Source organism: Panthera leo, chromosome B2 (assembly GCF_018350215.1).
Source record: "Panthera leo isolate Ple1 chromosome B2, P.leo_Ple1_pat1.1, whole genome shotgun sequence".
Classification (NCBI taxonomy): domain Eukaryota; kingdom Metazoa; phylum Chordata; class Mammalia; order Carnivora; family Felidae; genus Panthera; species Panthera leo.
Genome location: NC_056683.1, coordinates 39,260,653 through 39,277,810, shown reverse-complemented (window position 1 = coordinate 39,277,810; position 17,158 = coordinate 39,260,653). Strand labels below are relative to the sequence as shown.

The following is a 17,158-nucleotide window of genomic DNA, read 5'->3' as shown; positions in this document are numbered from 1 at the left end:
AAAAATTCTCTCTTAATCTCGTAGGAAATTGACTCACAAAACAAAGTATGTAAAGACACAAAAAATTAGAAAGTGTTGTGTTATTTATTTAAGTGTGGAATTTGTTGTAAGAAAAGGGATTCGTTAAATGAACTGTACTAATCTGCCTCAACCCTGTAAAAAATCACGTAGGCTCCTCTCTGAGTCAGAAAATTTCAAAACCTCCATCCACTTTTCCTCCTTGTGGTCAGAAGGAGTAAAACAAACAGTGGGTCTGGCAGATTTCAATCCAAGCACAGTCTGAAGACTGGATCCTGATATTATTTATAGAACAAGAAATAGAAGGAACTTTAGTAAAACCTTAAGTACAATAATCTTTGCAGGGTGTCATAATGTGATTTCAGTGTCTCTATTACTATGCATATTTTATAAATTGCTACATTAAGCAGTTTTAGTTTAAAAAGTCAAAGTTGGGGCACCTGGGTGGCTCAGTTGGTTAAGCCTCTGACTTCGGCTCAGATCATGGTCTCACAGATTGTGAGTTTGAGCCCCATGTCGGGCTCCATGCTGACAGCTCAGAGCCTGGAGCCTGCTTCAGATTCTGTGTCTCCCTCTCTCTCTGCCCTGCCCCTGCTTGCACTCTCTCTCTCTCTTTCTTTCTCTGTCTCTCTCAAAAATAAATAAACATTAAAAAAAAGTCAAAGTTAACCTTGGATTTTTTTCTTAATTTGCAGACATAACCGTACCTCTTAGTTGTTTTTATACTCGAATAGCAATCAGTGTGGGCATAAAATTCTAGTCCTAATGTTCTTTATACATCATCCCACTGCCTCTTAGCATTTGTTGCTTAGAAAAGAAGTCTGAGTCCTGTTCATTTCAGTTCTTTTGAAGGAATCAAGGTGTTTTCTCCCCTCTTTGTTTAGCCACAGGAATCTTTTTGTTTTTCAAGTTTTTATTTAAATTCCAGTTAGTTCACATATAGTGTATTATTAGTTTCAGGTGTACAAGATAGGGATTCCACCCTTCGACACCACACCTGGTGCTCATCACAAGTGTATGCCTTACTCCCCATCACCCATTTAACCCACCCCCCTGCCCACCTCACGTCCAGCAGCACTCTGTTTTCTATAGTTGACAGTCTGTTTTCTGCCTCTCTCTTTCTCCCCCCGCTACGTTCATCCGTTTTGTTTCTTACATTCCATATATGAGTGAAATCATATGGCATTTGTCTTTCTCTGACTGACTTATTTTGCTTAGCATTATACTCTCTAGGTCCATCCATGGAGTTGCAAATGACAAGATTTCGTTCTTTTTGATTGCCAAGTAGTATTCCATCGCGTATGTATACACAATGCACATCTTTATCCATTCATTAGTCGATGGACATCTGGGCTCTTTCTATAGTTTGGCTATTGTCGATAGTGCTGCTAAATATTGGCGTGCATGTGCCCCCTCGAATTTGTATTTTTGTATCCTTTGGGTACAATACCCAAAGGTATTATTTGGGTAAGTACCTAGTAGATATGCAATTGCGGAGTCTTAGGGTAGTTCTATTTTTAACTTTCTGAGGAAGTTCCCTACTGTATTTCAGAGTTCCCAGAGTTCCATGTTGCAAAAAACCTTTTTATTGAAATTAAAAGTTTTCACCTGAAAGCTTCCTTGGTCTCCCTTCATGAATTTTTTCCTTGTCTTTGTTGGACTTTCAATCTCCAATTCCAGATTTCTTTTCAGATCTAGCAAGTGTTTTTTTTTTTTTAATTGAGGTATCATCGACATATAACATTATATTAGTTTCAAGCATACAATATAATAATTCAATATTTGTATTATTGCAAAATGATCAGCATGGTAAGTCTAGTTAACATATGTCACCATACACAGTTACAGAATCTTTTGTGTGTGATGAGAATTTTCAGATCTCTTTTCTTAGCAACTTCTGAATATGCAATATGGCATCTTGAGTGTGGTTGCTATACTGTGCTGAAGGTATTTATATACATCCTCATTTATGACTCACTGTCCCATATTATAATTCAGGAGCACCTCTTATTTGTAGACCATTTATTGGATTTCTAGGACTCTCCCTGTAACGTATTTCTGAGCTCTTCAAAATGTCTATATTCATTTCACATTTGGGTGTATTTCTGAAGTGACTCTTTTCTGTTATTTATTGGATTTTCCACAACATGAAATTTGCCTTTTATTGTTTCTAGTATGACAACTGTTGAATTTTTCCTTCTTCCATCCCTGTCCTGTCCTATATCCTTGTTTCCGTTAAAAAAAAAAAATCTGAGTCTATTCTTGTTTAATAGCGGCCATGTCCTCTCCAATCATATCTGGAGTTTCCTACACTTATGTGAGCTCCGAGGCCACGTCTGTGACAGGGGGCTGAGGGCAAGTGCAGGGTGTGGGACAACTAGGAGGAGAGGGGGTGAGCCTCCAGTCAGAAAAAGCCAAGGGAATCAGGGTGGGGGTGAGTAAGGACAGGATATAGAAAAACATGTGCATTAGGTACACTATTGGGCACTTTTCACAGGGACCCCATTTCATCCTCATAATAGCACTAAAAGTGAGGCATTATTATCCCAAACCCACCCCTCCATGTACCTGGTGCACTTATCTACACTGAACTGGATGGAATGGAGACCCGGTCTCGAGAGAGCAAGGTGGCCCTCTAGTTCCCTGATAATAGTGACACATTACTTTTGCTTACAGCAAGTATTGTTCTCACTAAAATTTTGTGAGATTGGCTGAAAAGGTAATTGTCAATATCTCCCGAGAACAGGAAGCTGGGATTCAGAGAAGCCTGAGACTTGAGCCCTGTCTCTGGATTCCTGTGTTGTCCTTGACATTTGGAACCAAGGCAACCAGTGACGGAAACAGAGCATCAACCTCAGTACCTCCCAGTAATGGCTTCATATCCTGTTGTGCAACTTTCTGGAGCCTCTAGGTCAGAATGTCCCAGGCACCACCGTGGCTGTTGGGGTTGGTGCACATGAAGGATGAAGAAGGCTGGGCTCCGGGGGCTGCTGTGGATGGTCTTCATCTCAGGTAAGGTGAAGAACCCAGTAAGGCTTCTGCCCAGAACCTTGGGGATCCCACCACAGGAAAAGCTTCCCTTTTCTTTGGAAGCTCCAGGGGAAGTGGCCACCCAGGATAGAGTCAACCGGTAGACATGCCAGACTGGGTTTCTCTGCCCAAACTTAACAGAATTGGGAGAATATAGAGGGCCTGAGAACAGAAATAAAAGGGGTTGAATTAGGGAAACGGGCTATCTGTGTGTTTTGATGTTGTCAGAGATATGCAAAACCCTGGATGGGAAAATGATAGAGCAAACCTAAATTTGACATGATCCGAGATAATGTTTGAGTTTGAAACTTTTGTTTTTTATAGTCCCTCATGATGCTTTTGATGTTGACCATCTATTTTTTTTAAGTTTTATTTATTTTGAAAGAGAGAGAGAGAGAGACCATGAGCAGGGGAGGGGCAGAGACAGAGGGGGAGAGAGAGTCCCAAGCAGGCTCTGCACTGGCAGAGCTCATGGGGTTCAAGCCCATGAATCGCGAGATCATGACCCAAACTGAAACCAAGAGTTGGTCACTTAACTGACTGAGCCACCCAGGTGCCCCTGATGTTGACCATCTATTAACCCTAAAAGACATAATTAATTAAACAAATATTTCCCAGGGGCCACCTATGGGCTGGGAAATCTGCTATTGCTGAGGCATAGCAGAACAGAAGTGAAGAGAAGGGGCCTGGTGCCCATTTTCATGGGAGCTGTAACCACAGGTGGCTGCTGTCTACTGGTGTTGGAGGGTATTGTTGCCCTAACTTGGTGGGTTTGCCCCATCACCACACCCTCACTTCTCTTGTGGTACAGCTCATGCTTTCACTAAAGATGAAAGCATTTGGGACTTTAGTTGCCCTCCACCCCAATCCTTATGAATAAATTGGGATAAAACCAGAGAGAGGGAAAACGTCAACAGCAAGGAAAAGAAGGCTTTGCCTTGGAAAGATTATAAGGAAAGGGTGTTTTTCGGGAACCAACTACTTTGAGCAAGGTCACAGACACTCACCATGCAGAGCCTGCACACACACGGCATGCTGCATCTGCTCGGAGCTGGGGTGATAACTTAGATGGGCAGACAAGAGCTTGGTTCTCATTCCCTTGTGTCATATTCATGTTTCTCCAAAGGAGAACTGGGAGGAGATGGAGGGTTGATGCTTGTGTATTTGTGTGGGAGAAAACCAGCCCTGTATATGTCATTGTGTCCTATGGGGGTGGGTTGGGGGTGACTTAAAAACTCCATCTAGCTCCAGTATCCTAAAGAACAGAATTGCTAGGTACCTATTCAGGCATTGGCTGAGACTGCTCTCATCCCAACCAGACAGCTTCCTTGGCCAACCTATCTCCGAGGTTTGGAGCTAAGTCTAGGGTCAGACTATTCAGGCTTGAATCCTGACTCTACCACTTTCTACTGTGGAACTTTGGGTGAATCACTTAATAACCTCTGGGTTATGAAATCACCTTTCTGTGCCTCAATTTTCTTATCTATGAAATAGGAATAATGACAGGTATCAACCTTATCTGTTTTGAAGCTTCAGTGATGAAGCCAGGGAGATGAAACAAGATAGTACTTTTAAACACTTAGCAATAAAAGGTATTTGTTCTTTGTTATTTGTTCTTTGTTACTAACATCAGGTATTCCTTTCTCACAGTGGTGTAAGACATGGTGCACACATAGCACTCCAGCACTGATTCCTTACTGTCTCCTCTCACAAAGGACAGGCAAATTTGTGCATAATCTCAGACTCCTGTAACTCCCACTCTCTTCGTCTGTTTGAGCTACTCTAACAAAATACCACAGATTGGGTGGCTTATAAGCAACAGGTACTTATTTCTCACAGTCTGAAGGCTGGAAGTTCAAGATCATGCTGCCTGTCTGGTTGGGTTTTGGTGACGGCCTTCTTCTGGGTGGTAGACTTTGGACTTCTCACTATGTCCTCACAGGGTGGAGGGGATGAGGGAGCTCTCTGGAGCCTCTTTGATAAGGGCACTAATCCCGTTCATGGGATTAATCATGACCTAATCATCTTCTAACACCATCACCTTGGGGGCTTGGATTTCAACATATGAATTTGGGGAGGTGGGAGACACACACATTCAGAGCATAGCATCCACCTTGTCCAGGCAGTTGGCAAATAATTTATCTATAACCTCTTACATTAATGTTACAGAGGGTGGACAGAGGAGGTGTGTATCTTCCTCAGAGCCCAGCACAGTGCCTGGCACACAGCAGGCTCTCAGCCACACATTGATGAATGAGTTAACCAGCCCCCTTGCCTGTCTCTTGGAGGAACATTTCTGACCAGAGTTCATGGGACTTTCCAGGGAGCTTGCTTTTGAGGTTTCCTTAGGAACTGCAGTCTGGTCCCAGAAGAATTGGCCTGGTTTCATTTTCAAAATCCCCAGGAGTCTCTGAGTTGAGACTTCTTAAGGTAAGGCGGAGGGCCCGCTGGAACTCTTGGCCCACGCTGGGATGAACATACAGGTGGGCTGTGATGATAGCCCAGGCGCTCCATCAAAGGGGCAGCTGTTGGCATTTTCCAATGGGCATTCTCAGAGCTATTGCCTGAGGATATGAGTGTGTGTGCATGCGGTAGTATTAATAAAAGCAGTAGTAGTTGTAGGTAGTGGTAGCCTGACCCACAGCGTGACCCAACATTACTGTCCAGCCCATTACTTGGTGTTCTAAAGAAGAAAGGAACCCAGGCTTGAGTGGATAAACCGTAGACCCCCAGTAAAGTTACAGAACCCTGTTGTGTCCAGCCGAAAACATAGATCTGCATCTTCCTACTTCCACTCAACTTGGCCCTCCTGTTGGCAAAGCTTCCTTAGACCAGACCAGAATTGATCTCTGTCCCCTACTTAGATGCAGTTCCCCTAGTTGTTTGGAGGAATCACTCTCGGCTAGTATCATGCCTTCATGTCCACTCATCACTGTGTATGCCCTTCTCTATGATCTTCCCTTCTGTCATACCCCTGTCGTGCATGGTCTTGGCACATGTCTCATGTTCCGTCTCCAATCAGGCATTTTTTTCCTCTCAAAACCAATCATTTATGAAAGTTTGCACAACACCATGCAGTCTATCTCTTGGAGTAAAAGAAAAATTACTCACAGTAAAAAGATCTGGAGTCTAATGTGGCTCGCAGGGAAGGTTGCATGTTCTCTGTAGGCCTTGAGGATCTTATCTGAAAAATGAGTAGTTGAACCCGAAAAAAAAGGATTCCTCACAGGGTCTAACTCTGCTTCCCTGCTTACAGAACTCCAAGCTGAAAATGAATCAACAGAAGAAAAATTTATAAAAGAGGGAGAGACCCTGAATGTAAATTGTCCCTTCTCCACCGAGAAGTACTCTTACAGCCAGAAAGCTTGGCAGAAGCTGATAGATGGAAGGAAGCCTGTGACGCTGGCCTTAACAAAGAGTACTTCAGGCGATCCTAGTCAAGTCCGGGAGGGCAGGTACTTCCTAGAAGACATCCCCAGTGAGGCCATCCTGCACGTCCAAATGACCAATCTTCAAGTGGAGGATTCAGGATTGTATCGGTGTGTGATCTACTACCTTTCCAAAGAGCCGGATGTCCTGTCCCCCCTTTTCCACCTGGTGGTGATCAAGGGTAAGTGACCTGGAGAGAGGTAAGAGGATGGGGAAAGCCAGGGCAGGTGGGGGTATGGGTGGTGGTGGTGGCACCAACAGGGTCGTGGCTTAGGATTTCTAGCATCTTGGTTTCTCCCAGAAGTTCCTCGTCTCTCATCTGAGGTCTCTGAAAGGCATTTGGTCCAATAGTAAGAAGGGCCTTCTATGTATGATTCCTCTTGGGGTAGCAGAGCTTTATTTGGGCTGCTATTGTAGGAAGTGGGGTACAGTGAAAGATGAGTGGTAGACTTGGATAACTTAGTCTCATTCCGTAGGTCCCCATGTGGAAGTAATTTCTTTGGAAAGCCTCTGTGATCTGCTATTTCCTTCCCAAGGGTGCATCTGATGGCCTTCCTGTGTGCTTCCAAAGCAGTGCTTCTCAAACTTTACTGTGTGCACAAACCACCTGGGGATTTTATTTCAAAAGAGTAGTCTCTGACACCATAGGTCTAGGGAAGGACCTAGATTGAGCATTTCTTTTTTTTTTAATTTTTTTAAATGTTTTTATTTATTTTTGAGGCAGAGAGAGACAGAGCATGAACGGGGGGGGGTCACAGAGAGAGGGAGACACAGAATCTGAAACAGGCTCCAGGCTCTGAGCTGTCAGCACAGAGCCCGATGCGGGGCTCGAACTCACGGACTGTGAGATCATGACCTGAGCCGAAGTTGGACACTCAACCGACCGAGCCACCCAGGCGCCCCTAGATTGAGCATTTCTGATCTGCTCACTGGTGATGCTGCCACTAAGGCTGCCTATGGCTCCCATTTTGGGTAGCAAAGCTCCAGAGCTCACCTTGGGTCCCCTCTCATAGGTGATGCAGTCTCACTGGATAGTAGTGGCCAGTTTACTTATCTGCCTCCCATGCTCATCTCTGAGCACCCTGAGAAAATGGCCTGTGCCTTTCTCAGCTCTGTATCCCTAGCAACTAATGTAGCGTCTGGCACACAGTAGGGCCTCGGTAGATGTTAACTGGAGAAATTAAGGAAGGAGAGGAAAGGGAGGAAGTTTCTAGGTCCTAACACCTGGGGAATCCTAAGCCTAAGGAATGCAAAGTTCATATGCAATCTATTACTAAAAGATAATTTGAAAAGCAATATGCTACAGGTTCTGGTGATTGCAAGGCAGAGAATGGTATAAGGTCAAGTAATTGGGGAATTATTCTTGAAGAAGGTGGCGGCAGATGGACTGGTGAAGGCAGACAAGTGCAATTGCAATGACAGGAGTAGCTTGACAGTTCCCTTTGTTCCCTCTCTCTCCCTCCTTACCCTGCTCCCTCCCTCCTCTCCTCTCCCTCTTTCTTTTCGTCTCTTTCTTCCTTCCTTCTTTCCTTTTTCCTGTCTCTGACCCACGCTGACCTCACACTAATTCTTTAATCTTAGCAAAAGCAAAACTTGCTTCATGAATGACCATGTTCATTTCCCTCCTCAGTTTCATTTACCCTGCCATCTCTCCCTCCTTCTTTACGTCCTTCCTTCCTTCCATCCTTCCTTCGTTCCTTCTTTCCTTCCTTCCACCCACCCACTTCCTGACAATTCATTCATCAATTTATCCATCTGTTTATCCAATGTGCCTTCTTGCAGATCCTTTAAGCACCGCTGCCTCGGATAAGAATCATACCTGGAAACTGCAGATTTCCACCTTTCCTCCTACCACCACCAGAGCCCAGGGCACTCTCGTTGACAGACCCAGGACTGTGACCAAACTCCCGCCCAAATCAACTGCTGACCTCTCCTCTCCTGGCTTTGGAGTCAACATCACAAATGTGACAGATGTCACCAGCTATGTTTTCAGGTCTCTGGGCCCCTGGTTTGATTCCGAGTCCGTGTGCTTGAGAAGATGTGGAGAGTGATGGATGGGGGACAGGGGAGGGCAGGCACAGACCTGAGTCCCCTAAGTCTGGTGAAACTTCCTCGAGGAGGAAGCAAGTGGTGCTAGAGTGGGCCGGAGGCTGTTGGAGCGGCTGCCACTCTCCCCAGTTCACCTGTTTCCTTGCACACTAGAGGAGTAAGAAGAGGGAAAGGGTGTCTTTGCTCAATTCCCATGGGTCTCAGCCAACTCCATGGGCCTAATGGTGTAGTGGAGAAAGCACTCAGAGTGAGGGCCCCTGGATTCCAGTGCCAGCCAGATTGATTGGCTGTGTGACTTTGGGTGAGTCACAAACCCTCTCTGGCTTGTTTCCTTGTCTAATCAGAAGTAGGGAGGCTAGAAAATGTGGAGCTGGAAGCCAGAATCTAGCCCAACTGCTCTCAGCAGCTGCTATGTGTTAGGATTACCTGGAGTGTTTACTTTTGCTTTGATTTGTGTTTAATACCGATGCATGTGCCCTCCTGTAGGCCGATAGACCAGAATTTCTGGAGATGGGGCTGGTCTCAGTATTTTTATGAGAACTTCAGGAGATTTCTTAATATGCAGGCAAAGCTAAGAACCATTAGCTTTGTATGCATGCCCCTCTTTACAGTTTATTATTCAATGTAGATTTATCTTTGAATGTGTTTATCATTAAGTATTGAATTAACAGAGAAATATTCCCACTGATCTAACACGTCCGAACTCCACATTCTCTTTCTAGTCTTTCTTCATGTTCATACATATTTAACATGGCAGTAATTCTAATTACAAACTTGCCATTATTTTTCCATGCTAAAACTGTTCTTTGATGTTGCTAGACTTTGTGATTGTCATCTCAACAAATGCATCTTTTTCTATCAGTGGAAAAGCCAGAACTTATGTCGTCACTTGTCTGTCTATAGACACTGAGATTGTTTTTATTTTTTTAACATTTAATTAATTAATTATTTATTTATTTATGTATTTATTTTTGAGAGATAGAAAGAGAGCATGAGTGAGGGAGGAGCAGAGAGTGAGAGAGACACAGAATCTGAAGCAGGCTCCAGGCTCTGAGCTGTCAGCACAGAACCAGGCGTGGGACTTGAACTCACAAACTGCGAGATCATGACCTGAGCTGTAGTCGCATGCTCAACTGACTAAACCACCCAGGCACCCCATCTTTTTTTTTTTTTTTTTTGATGTTTATTTTTAAGAGAGAGAGACACAGTGTGAGCAGGTGAGGGGCAGAGAGAAAGAGACAGAGACAGAGTCCGAAGCAGGCTCCGGGCTCTGAGTGTCAGCACAGAGCCCAATGGGGGGCTCAAACTCACGGACCGTGAGATCGTGACCTGAGCCGAAGTCAGTCGCTTAACTGACTGAGCCACCCAGGTACCTCATCATTTTTGAAAGTATTGATAACTCTGAGATAAACATTTTTGCAGACATCCTTTTTCTTCTTTTAAATGATTTATTCAAAAGAAATTCCCTTCAGAGAATGTGAACGTTTATATCACTCTGTATCCATATTGCCGAATGGTCCTCCAAAGATTGGAAGCACTTTGTGTTGCGATCCACACTGTATAAGTGAAGCAGTTATCACTGTGGGGATCCTTTGCCTATAAGGATTTAGTATGTGGAAAATATTCCTGCTAAATTGGATGTGAACTGACACCTGCTTTCAGCTCTCTCCTACCATGCACGAGGAGCTCCAGGAGGGTACAGGCACTGCCTTCCTCCCCACACCCCTAATGGTTGTTTTGCTGGTACCAGCCTAAGTGCTTGGTACACAGTAGGTGCTTATTAAACCTTTGGGGGCTAAATACACGATCTAGTGAGAATGAATATTTTTCTTTTCTTTTCTTTTTAAGTTTATTTATTTATTTTTGAGAGAGAGAGAGACAGAGAGAGAAAGCACTAGCAGGGGCGGGGTAGAGAGAGAGGGAGAGAGAGAATCCCAAGCAGGCTCCATGCTGTCAGCACAGAGCCCGATGAGGGGCTGGAACTCACAAACCTTGAGATCGTGAACTGAGCCCAGATCAAGAGTTGGATGCTTCACCAACTGAGCCACCCAACAGTTTTCTTTTTATATTAGTTTGATTTTCCAGCATGGAAATTGAGAGTGCATACTTTTTGCCCACTTTGTTACCAGAAGCTGCGTCTCTTCTATTAACTTTATTAACTAATGTGAACAATTCTATCAGTCAGGATCCAGCCAGGGAAGCAGGAGCCCTTGGACTGTTTGAAAAAAGAGATGATTTAGTACAGGAGGCTGTTTGCCCAGGTGATGGGAGAAGTGAGCTTCCAATCTGGGGCCAGATGGGGGAGCATCTCAGGGGAAGACACTGTCCCCCTGCCTTAGGGTGCGTTCCCCAGAAGCAGACAAAGAGAAAGGTCTTGTACAAATATAGGAAGCACAAAAAAAAGGGCAAAAAGAAGGAAGCCTAGCAAGGGTGTCATTACCACGCCCTGTCCCACAGTGGGGAACTCTGGGACTCAGTCCCGCAGGGGGTTTCTGGTGGAACCCATGGGCCTTGAGTACATCAGGGGTTGTAGGAGCTGAAGAATTTATACTCCTGAATTCCCAGTCTTCCCTCAGGCATGGCCCAGGGGCACACGAATTCCCAGGCACTGGGTGGGGGGGGGGGGGGGACAGTGGTCGGGCAGTCTGTGTGCAGCCTCAGAAAGGGGTGCGGTGGGCGCTGGCCTTCAAGAGTGGATGCCCTCCAGGCGCTCCGGGCATGAGAGTGTGATAAGGCTGGGAGGGTAGAGGAGACTTGAACACCCAGTTAGCCCAGCTGAGCAGCCGGCTGTGCCCGCTCCAAGTAGGGCGATATTGTAACCGCCAGCCACAGAGCCCCACAGAGCACCAGGGACTGAACCTGACCATTCTCTGGGAGGTGTAGCTCCAGGTGAAGGAGGAAGGCTCCCAGTCCCCTGGCAGCGTAAAGGGGCCTCTGCCTCTTTCCACGGCCATTCTCTCATTTCTCCCTTTGCCAGCAAGTTCGCGCATTCGATTTTAAGTTTTGCGTGGGCAGATGTGTTGATGTTTAAACGATTGCTTTGTTTTATTCCTTGATGTGCTCGATGCTATTTCCTTGATGTTATTTTTTTTCCCATTTTATTTAAATCTTTAGTCCCTCTTGAGGGGGGGGGGAGGGATGTATTTTGCTGTATGTTATAAATTGTATAAAAGATGACTTTTTCTTCATATTGCGATCCAGATGCCCCAAGATTAGTTCCTAAACAATCCTTGACTTCCTCCTGGGCTGCCAATTTCCTTAGATGTTAAATTTGTACATCACATTAGGTCCACAGCTGGGCTTCTGTTTGTTTCACTGCCGCCTATTTCTTTTTTTTTTTTTTTAAATTTTTTTTTTCAACGTTTTTTATTTTATTTTTGGGACAGAGAGAGACAGAGCATGAACGGGGGAGGGGCAGAGAGAGAGGGAGACACAGAATCAGAAACAGGCTCCAGGCTCCGAGCCATCAGCCCAAAGCCTGACGCGGGGCTCGAACTCACGGACCGCGAGATCGTGACCTGGCTGAAGTCGGATGCTTAACCGACTGCGCCACCCAGGCGCCCCTCACTGCCGCCTATTTCTTTTGACCCTGTGCGTTATCATGCAGATTAGCTGTGCTGTAATCTGTTTCCATATCACTGTCTGTCTAGACAGGTCAAGTTTCCTCACTCATGGGCATCTCTTTCTTATGGTATCCACTAATGCTTTTCCAGGACTTTTATTTATGTATTTATTTTAATGTTTATTTTTATTTTTTGAGAGAGAGAGAGAGAGTGAGCGCGAGTGGGAGAGGGGCAGAGAGAGAGAGACAGAGAGGGAGACACAGAATTCGAATCAGGTTCCAGGCTCTGAGATGTCAGCACAGAGCCTGATGCGGGGCTCGAACTCACAAACCATGAGATCATGACCTGAGCTGAAGTCGCTTAATAGACTGAGGCACCCAGGCGCCCCTCCCAGGCCTTTTAGAATCATTATGCAAAAATCTGTAAAAAATCATGGTGGGATTTTGGTGAGGACTGGCTTCTGTTTACAGATGGGGAAACAGAGGCCAGAGCAGTGAGGCCCTCCAAGGAACTAGGCTCTGCTGCTGAGACTAGAAACCAGGTTTCCTTTCTGGAACTTGGCTCTCTGCTGCATCTCAGTGAGGAAGAGGAGCCCAAGCTGGCAGCCCTCCCCTCCCCTCCCTCCATCCCACCCCAAGCCTCTTCTGCACGTGCCCTATGCTCTTTACTAGATATATTTTTAGTCAGCAGTTTTAGGCAATGGGACACACTAAAGGCACAGGGCTGGTCAGTATGGGGACAGGTGCTGGGAGGACCTAAGCAGCTAAGAGAAGGGGCGTGAAGGACTTTTGTAAACACTCAAGTGTGAGGCGTGCATCAGTGGTAGCAGCTTCATTGTCTCTTTTTCCCCCAGGGTCTCTGTGACCAGCATCATCATTATCGTGTTGTGTGGAGTCCTGAGCAAGAGCCTGGTCTTCACGGTCCTGTTGGCTGTGACAAAGAGGTCATTTGGACCCTAGGCCTGCGAACCCATGAGAGTAACCTCTGACCTCAATTTTGCCTGAGGAGGGGTGTGAGGAGGAAGGGAAGGAGGGACAGTGACAGGAGTTGAATCTGTGACACAGGTTTTCTCTAAGGCTCAGGTCCCACCTTCCCAGCTCGGTTAATTCACTAATAACCTTGGATGTGTGAGTTCGTCCCCTCAGAAGAGAAGATTCAATTGCAAACATGCCCATTCTACCAGCGGCTCCAGATTTGCCTTAAATAAAGACAGAGTCCAATGCTCTTCAGTGTCGCTGTCTTGTGGGGGTTGTGCGGTGTATGCAGAGGGCACTGCTGCTAATTCTGCCCTTGTTCTTGCCCTGGGCCATAACATTTAGGCCTGACCTGGAAGGAGCTCTCACTACAGAAGCATCCTGTTCTCCCTGCCCCTGGGCCTTCCTGTCCTCTAGAATCAGGTGCATGAATTTCTCTTTTCATCTGTGGCCCTTTCCCATACTTCCAGAGAGGGGGGTTGAAAACCATGGAATGAGAAGACAAGACACCATGGTGAGAATTCCTTATTTGGGATAGAGAAACCAAGTCAACCAAAAGGTTGTATCCTGGGAAGGTATGGGATGAGATAAGATCCAAAGCATAGGACTTATAGAGAATCTCATTTGTCGATTGGGTGCATTGTTAGAGGAACATTTGATCTCTGGATCCTTAGAACATGCCCATGAAGGCCAAAACGTAAGTGCGTAGAAATATACCTCAACGTAATAAGGCCTTACATAAACACCCCAGAGCTAACAATATACTCAACGGGGGAAAACTGAGAGCTTTCTCCCTAAGGCCAGGAACAAGAGAAGGATTGTCTACTCTCACTGTTTTTATTTGACATAGTACTGGAAGTCCTAGCCACAGCAATTAGACAACAAAAAGAAATAAAAGGCATCCAAGATGGTAAGAAAGAAGTAAAACTTTCACTATATGTAGATGACGTGATACGCTCTATAAAAAGACCCTAAAGAGTCCAACAACAAAAAACTGTAGGAACTGATAAATGAATCTAGTAAGGTCCCAGGATACAAAATCAATGCACAGAAATCCATTGTCTTCCTATACACTAATAATGAAGCAGTAGAAGGAGAAATTAAGAAAATAATCCCGTTTACAATTGCACCAAAAATAATGATACCTATGAATAAATGTAACCAGGGGTGAAAAACCTATACTCTAAAAACTATAAAACATTGATGAAAGAATTTGAAGATGGCATAAAGAAATGGAAAGATATTCCATACTTGTGGTTTGGGAGAACAAATATTGTTAAAGTGTCCATATTACTCAAAGCAAGCTACAGATTTAAAGTAACCCCTATCTAAACACCAACAGTCTTTTTCATAGAACTAGAACAAACAATCCTAAAATTGTACAGAGACACAAAAGACCCTGAACAGCCAAAGCAATCTTGAAAAAACAAAACAAAACAAAACACATCACAATTCCTGACTTCTATATTACAAAGCTGTAGTAATCAAAACAGTATGGTACTGGCACAAAAGTAGATACATAGGTTAATGGAACAAAATAGAAAGCCCAGAAATAAACCCATAATTATATGGTAAATTAATCTTTGACAAAAGAGGCAAGAATATGCAATGTGAAAAAGATAGTCTCTTCGACAAATGGTACTGGGAAAACTGGACAGCTCCATGCAAAAGAATGAAACTGAGCCACTCTCTTATACCATTCACAAAAATACAAAATTGATTAAAGACCTAAATGTGAGACCTGAAACCATAAAAACCCTAGAAGAAAACACGGGCAATAATTTCTCTGACATCAGCCGAGGGAGGGGAGCAAAAAAGCAACTATTAAACTATTGAGACTATATCACAATAAAAACCTTCTTCACAACAAAGGAAACAACCAACAAAACTAAAAGGCCATCTACTGAATGTCATTATTTGCAAATGACATATCTGATAAAAGGTTAGTATCCAAAATATACAAAGAACTTACATGACTCAACACCAAAAAACCCATAAATAATCCAATGAAAAAATGGGCAGGGGCGCCTGGGTGGCTCAGTTGGTTAAGCGTCTGACTTTGGCTCACGTCATGATCTCACAGTTCATGGTTTCAAGACCCGCGTCAGGCTCTGTGCTGACAGCTCAGAGCCTGGAGCCTGGTTTGGATTCTGTGTCTCCCTCTCTCTCTTTCTGTCCCTCCCCTGCTCACTCTCTGTCTCTCAAAAATAGATAAAAACATAAAAAATTTAAGAAAAAAAACGGGCAGAAGATGTGAACAGATATTTCTCCAAAGAAGACATACAGATGGTCAACAGACACATGAAAAGATGCTCAACATCACTCATCATCAGGGAAATGCAAATCAAAACCAGAATGAGATATTACCTCACACCTGTCAGAATGGCTAAAATCAACAACACAAGAAACAACAGGTGTTGGTGAGGATGTAGAAAAAAGGGGAACTCTCTTGAACTGTCAGTGGGAATGCAAACTGGTGCAGCCACTGTGGAAAACAATATGGAGGTTCCTCAAAAAATTAAAAATAGAATTACCCTATGATCCAGGAATCACACTATTAGATATTTGTCCAAAGAATACAGAACACTAATTTGAATGGATACATGCACCCCTAAGTTCATTGCAGCATTATTTACAATATTCAATCTATGGAAGCAGCCCAAGTGTCCATCCATAGATGAATGGATAAAGAAGATGTGGTGTAGATACACAATAGATATTACTCAGCCATAAAAAAGAATGAAATCTTGGCATTTGCATCAACAAGGATGGACCTAGAGAGTATAATGCTAAGTGAAATAAGCCAGTCAGAGAAAGGCAAATACCATATGATTTCACTCATATGTGGAGTTTACGAAACAAATGAGCCAAAAAAAAAAAAAAAAAAAAAAAAAAGAAAGAAAGAAAGAAAGAAAAGAAAAAAAAGAGAAAAAGAAAAAGAAAGAGCCAAACCAAAGAATAGACTCTTAACTATAGAGACCAAACTGATGGTTACCAGAAGGGAGGTGGGTGAGGGGATGGAGGAAATAGGTGATGGGGATTAAGAGTACACTTATCTTGATGAACACTGAGTAATGTATGGAACTGTTGAATCATTATACACCTGGAACTAATATAACACTGTATGTTATCTACATTGGAATTAAAATAGAATAAGCTAAGATAAAATAAAATAAAATGTTAAGTGAAAAAAATAGAAGTATGTGACTAGAATGAGACCACATGAGTAGTAAGTCACTACTTACTAGCAAGAACAAAGGCTAGAGTTCCTTTGCTGAAGACCAAGGGCCTCGAAGCCATAGAGAATGGACCATGGTGGAATTCTGCCTATGTCTAAATGCCCCTTGTCCTTGTGTCACACGAGGGGTAGGGATGGTGGCCCACAAATAGGCCCCTCTCCCTTTCAGAACAGAAGAAGTAGAAAATCAGAAAATACTGATTTAAATCTGTTAGAGTTTGCAAGACATGGCTGGGCCTGAACATCTATTTCATGGGTGAGCATGGGAGCTACAGGGGAGTTATAGAGCAGACAGAGGAGGAAGGCAGAGTGAGAATAAAAGTGCACACAGGGACAGACTGCAGAAGTCTACCTAGGGAAACCAAGAGGCAACAGACTGCAGAGGCCACAGTTAAGGTCATAGCATGAGACAAAGGGTTGGATCACCGATTAGAATTCTGCACCAAATTCCAATGTGTGTGTGTGAATGTTCCGGGAGGGGGTGGTTTCCCCACATCAACAGGCAATTCTGGGACACCAGCTGGGTGTCCTGAAATTCAACTCAATTCTGATACTATCGACCCAGAGATAGCATCAGATTCCACAGATTGAGGGCTCAGTCCCACAAAACTCTCCCTCCCCATCTTTAGATGCCATTGACAAGTGCAGGCTATTACTTGTGCTTCTGATCTACCTGCTCTGGGAGGTTCCAGTGATCCCCTCCTTGGATTCCATCAATTTGTTAGAGCAACTCACAGAACTGAGAAACATTTTACCTACTAGATTACTGGTGTTTTATAAAAGACTATTAAAGGGTATGAATCAACAGCCAGAAAAATAAATAAGGCAAGGTCCTGAACAAAGGGGTTTCTGTCTCC

General features: G+C 44.1%; 1 protein-coding gene across 4 annotated transcripts in view; it reads left to right on the top strand.

Annotated features, from left to right (window-relative positions):
* The first annotated feature begins 2,922 nt into the window (after positions 1-2,922).
* LOC122219891 (trem-like transcript 2 protein) overlaps positions 2,923-17,158 on the top strand; it is a 47,893-nt gene continuing 33,657 nt past the window's right edge. For 3 of the 4 annotated variants that reach the window (XR_006202597.1, XM_042938702.1, XM_042938703.1), the window contains exons 1-3: positions 2,923-3,030; positions 6,305-6,658; positions 8,260-8,470. Coding sequence is in view for 3 of the 4 variants with exons in the window: in XM_042938702.1 (XP_042794636.1) it covers positions 2,982-3,030; positions 6,305-6,658; positions 8,260-8,470 (614 nt within the window). In the remaining variant the exon portion in view is untranslated. Of the gene's footprint in view, positions 3,031-6,304; positions 6,659-8,259; positions 8,471-12,942; positions 13,315-17,158 lie in introns of those variants that run through there. The other variant, XM_042938706.1, reaches the window with a different exon arrangement.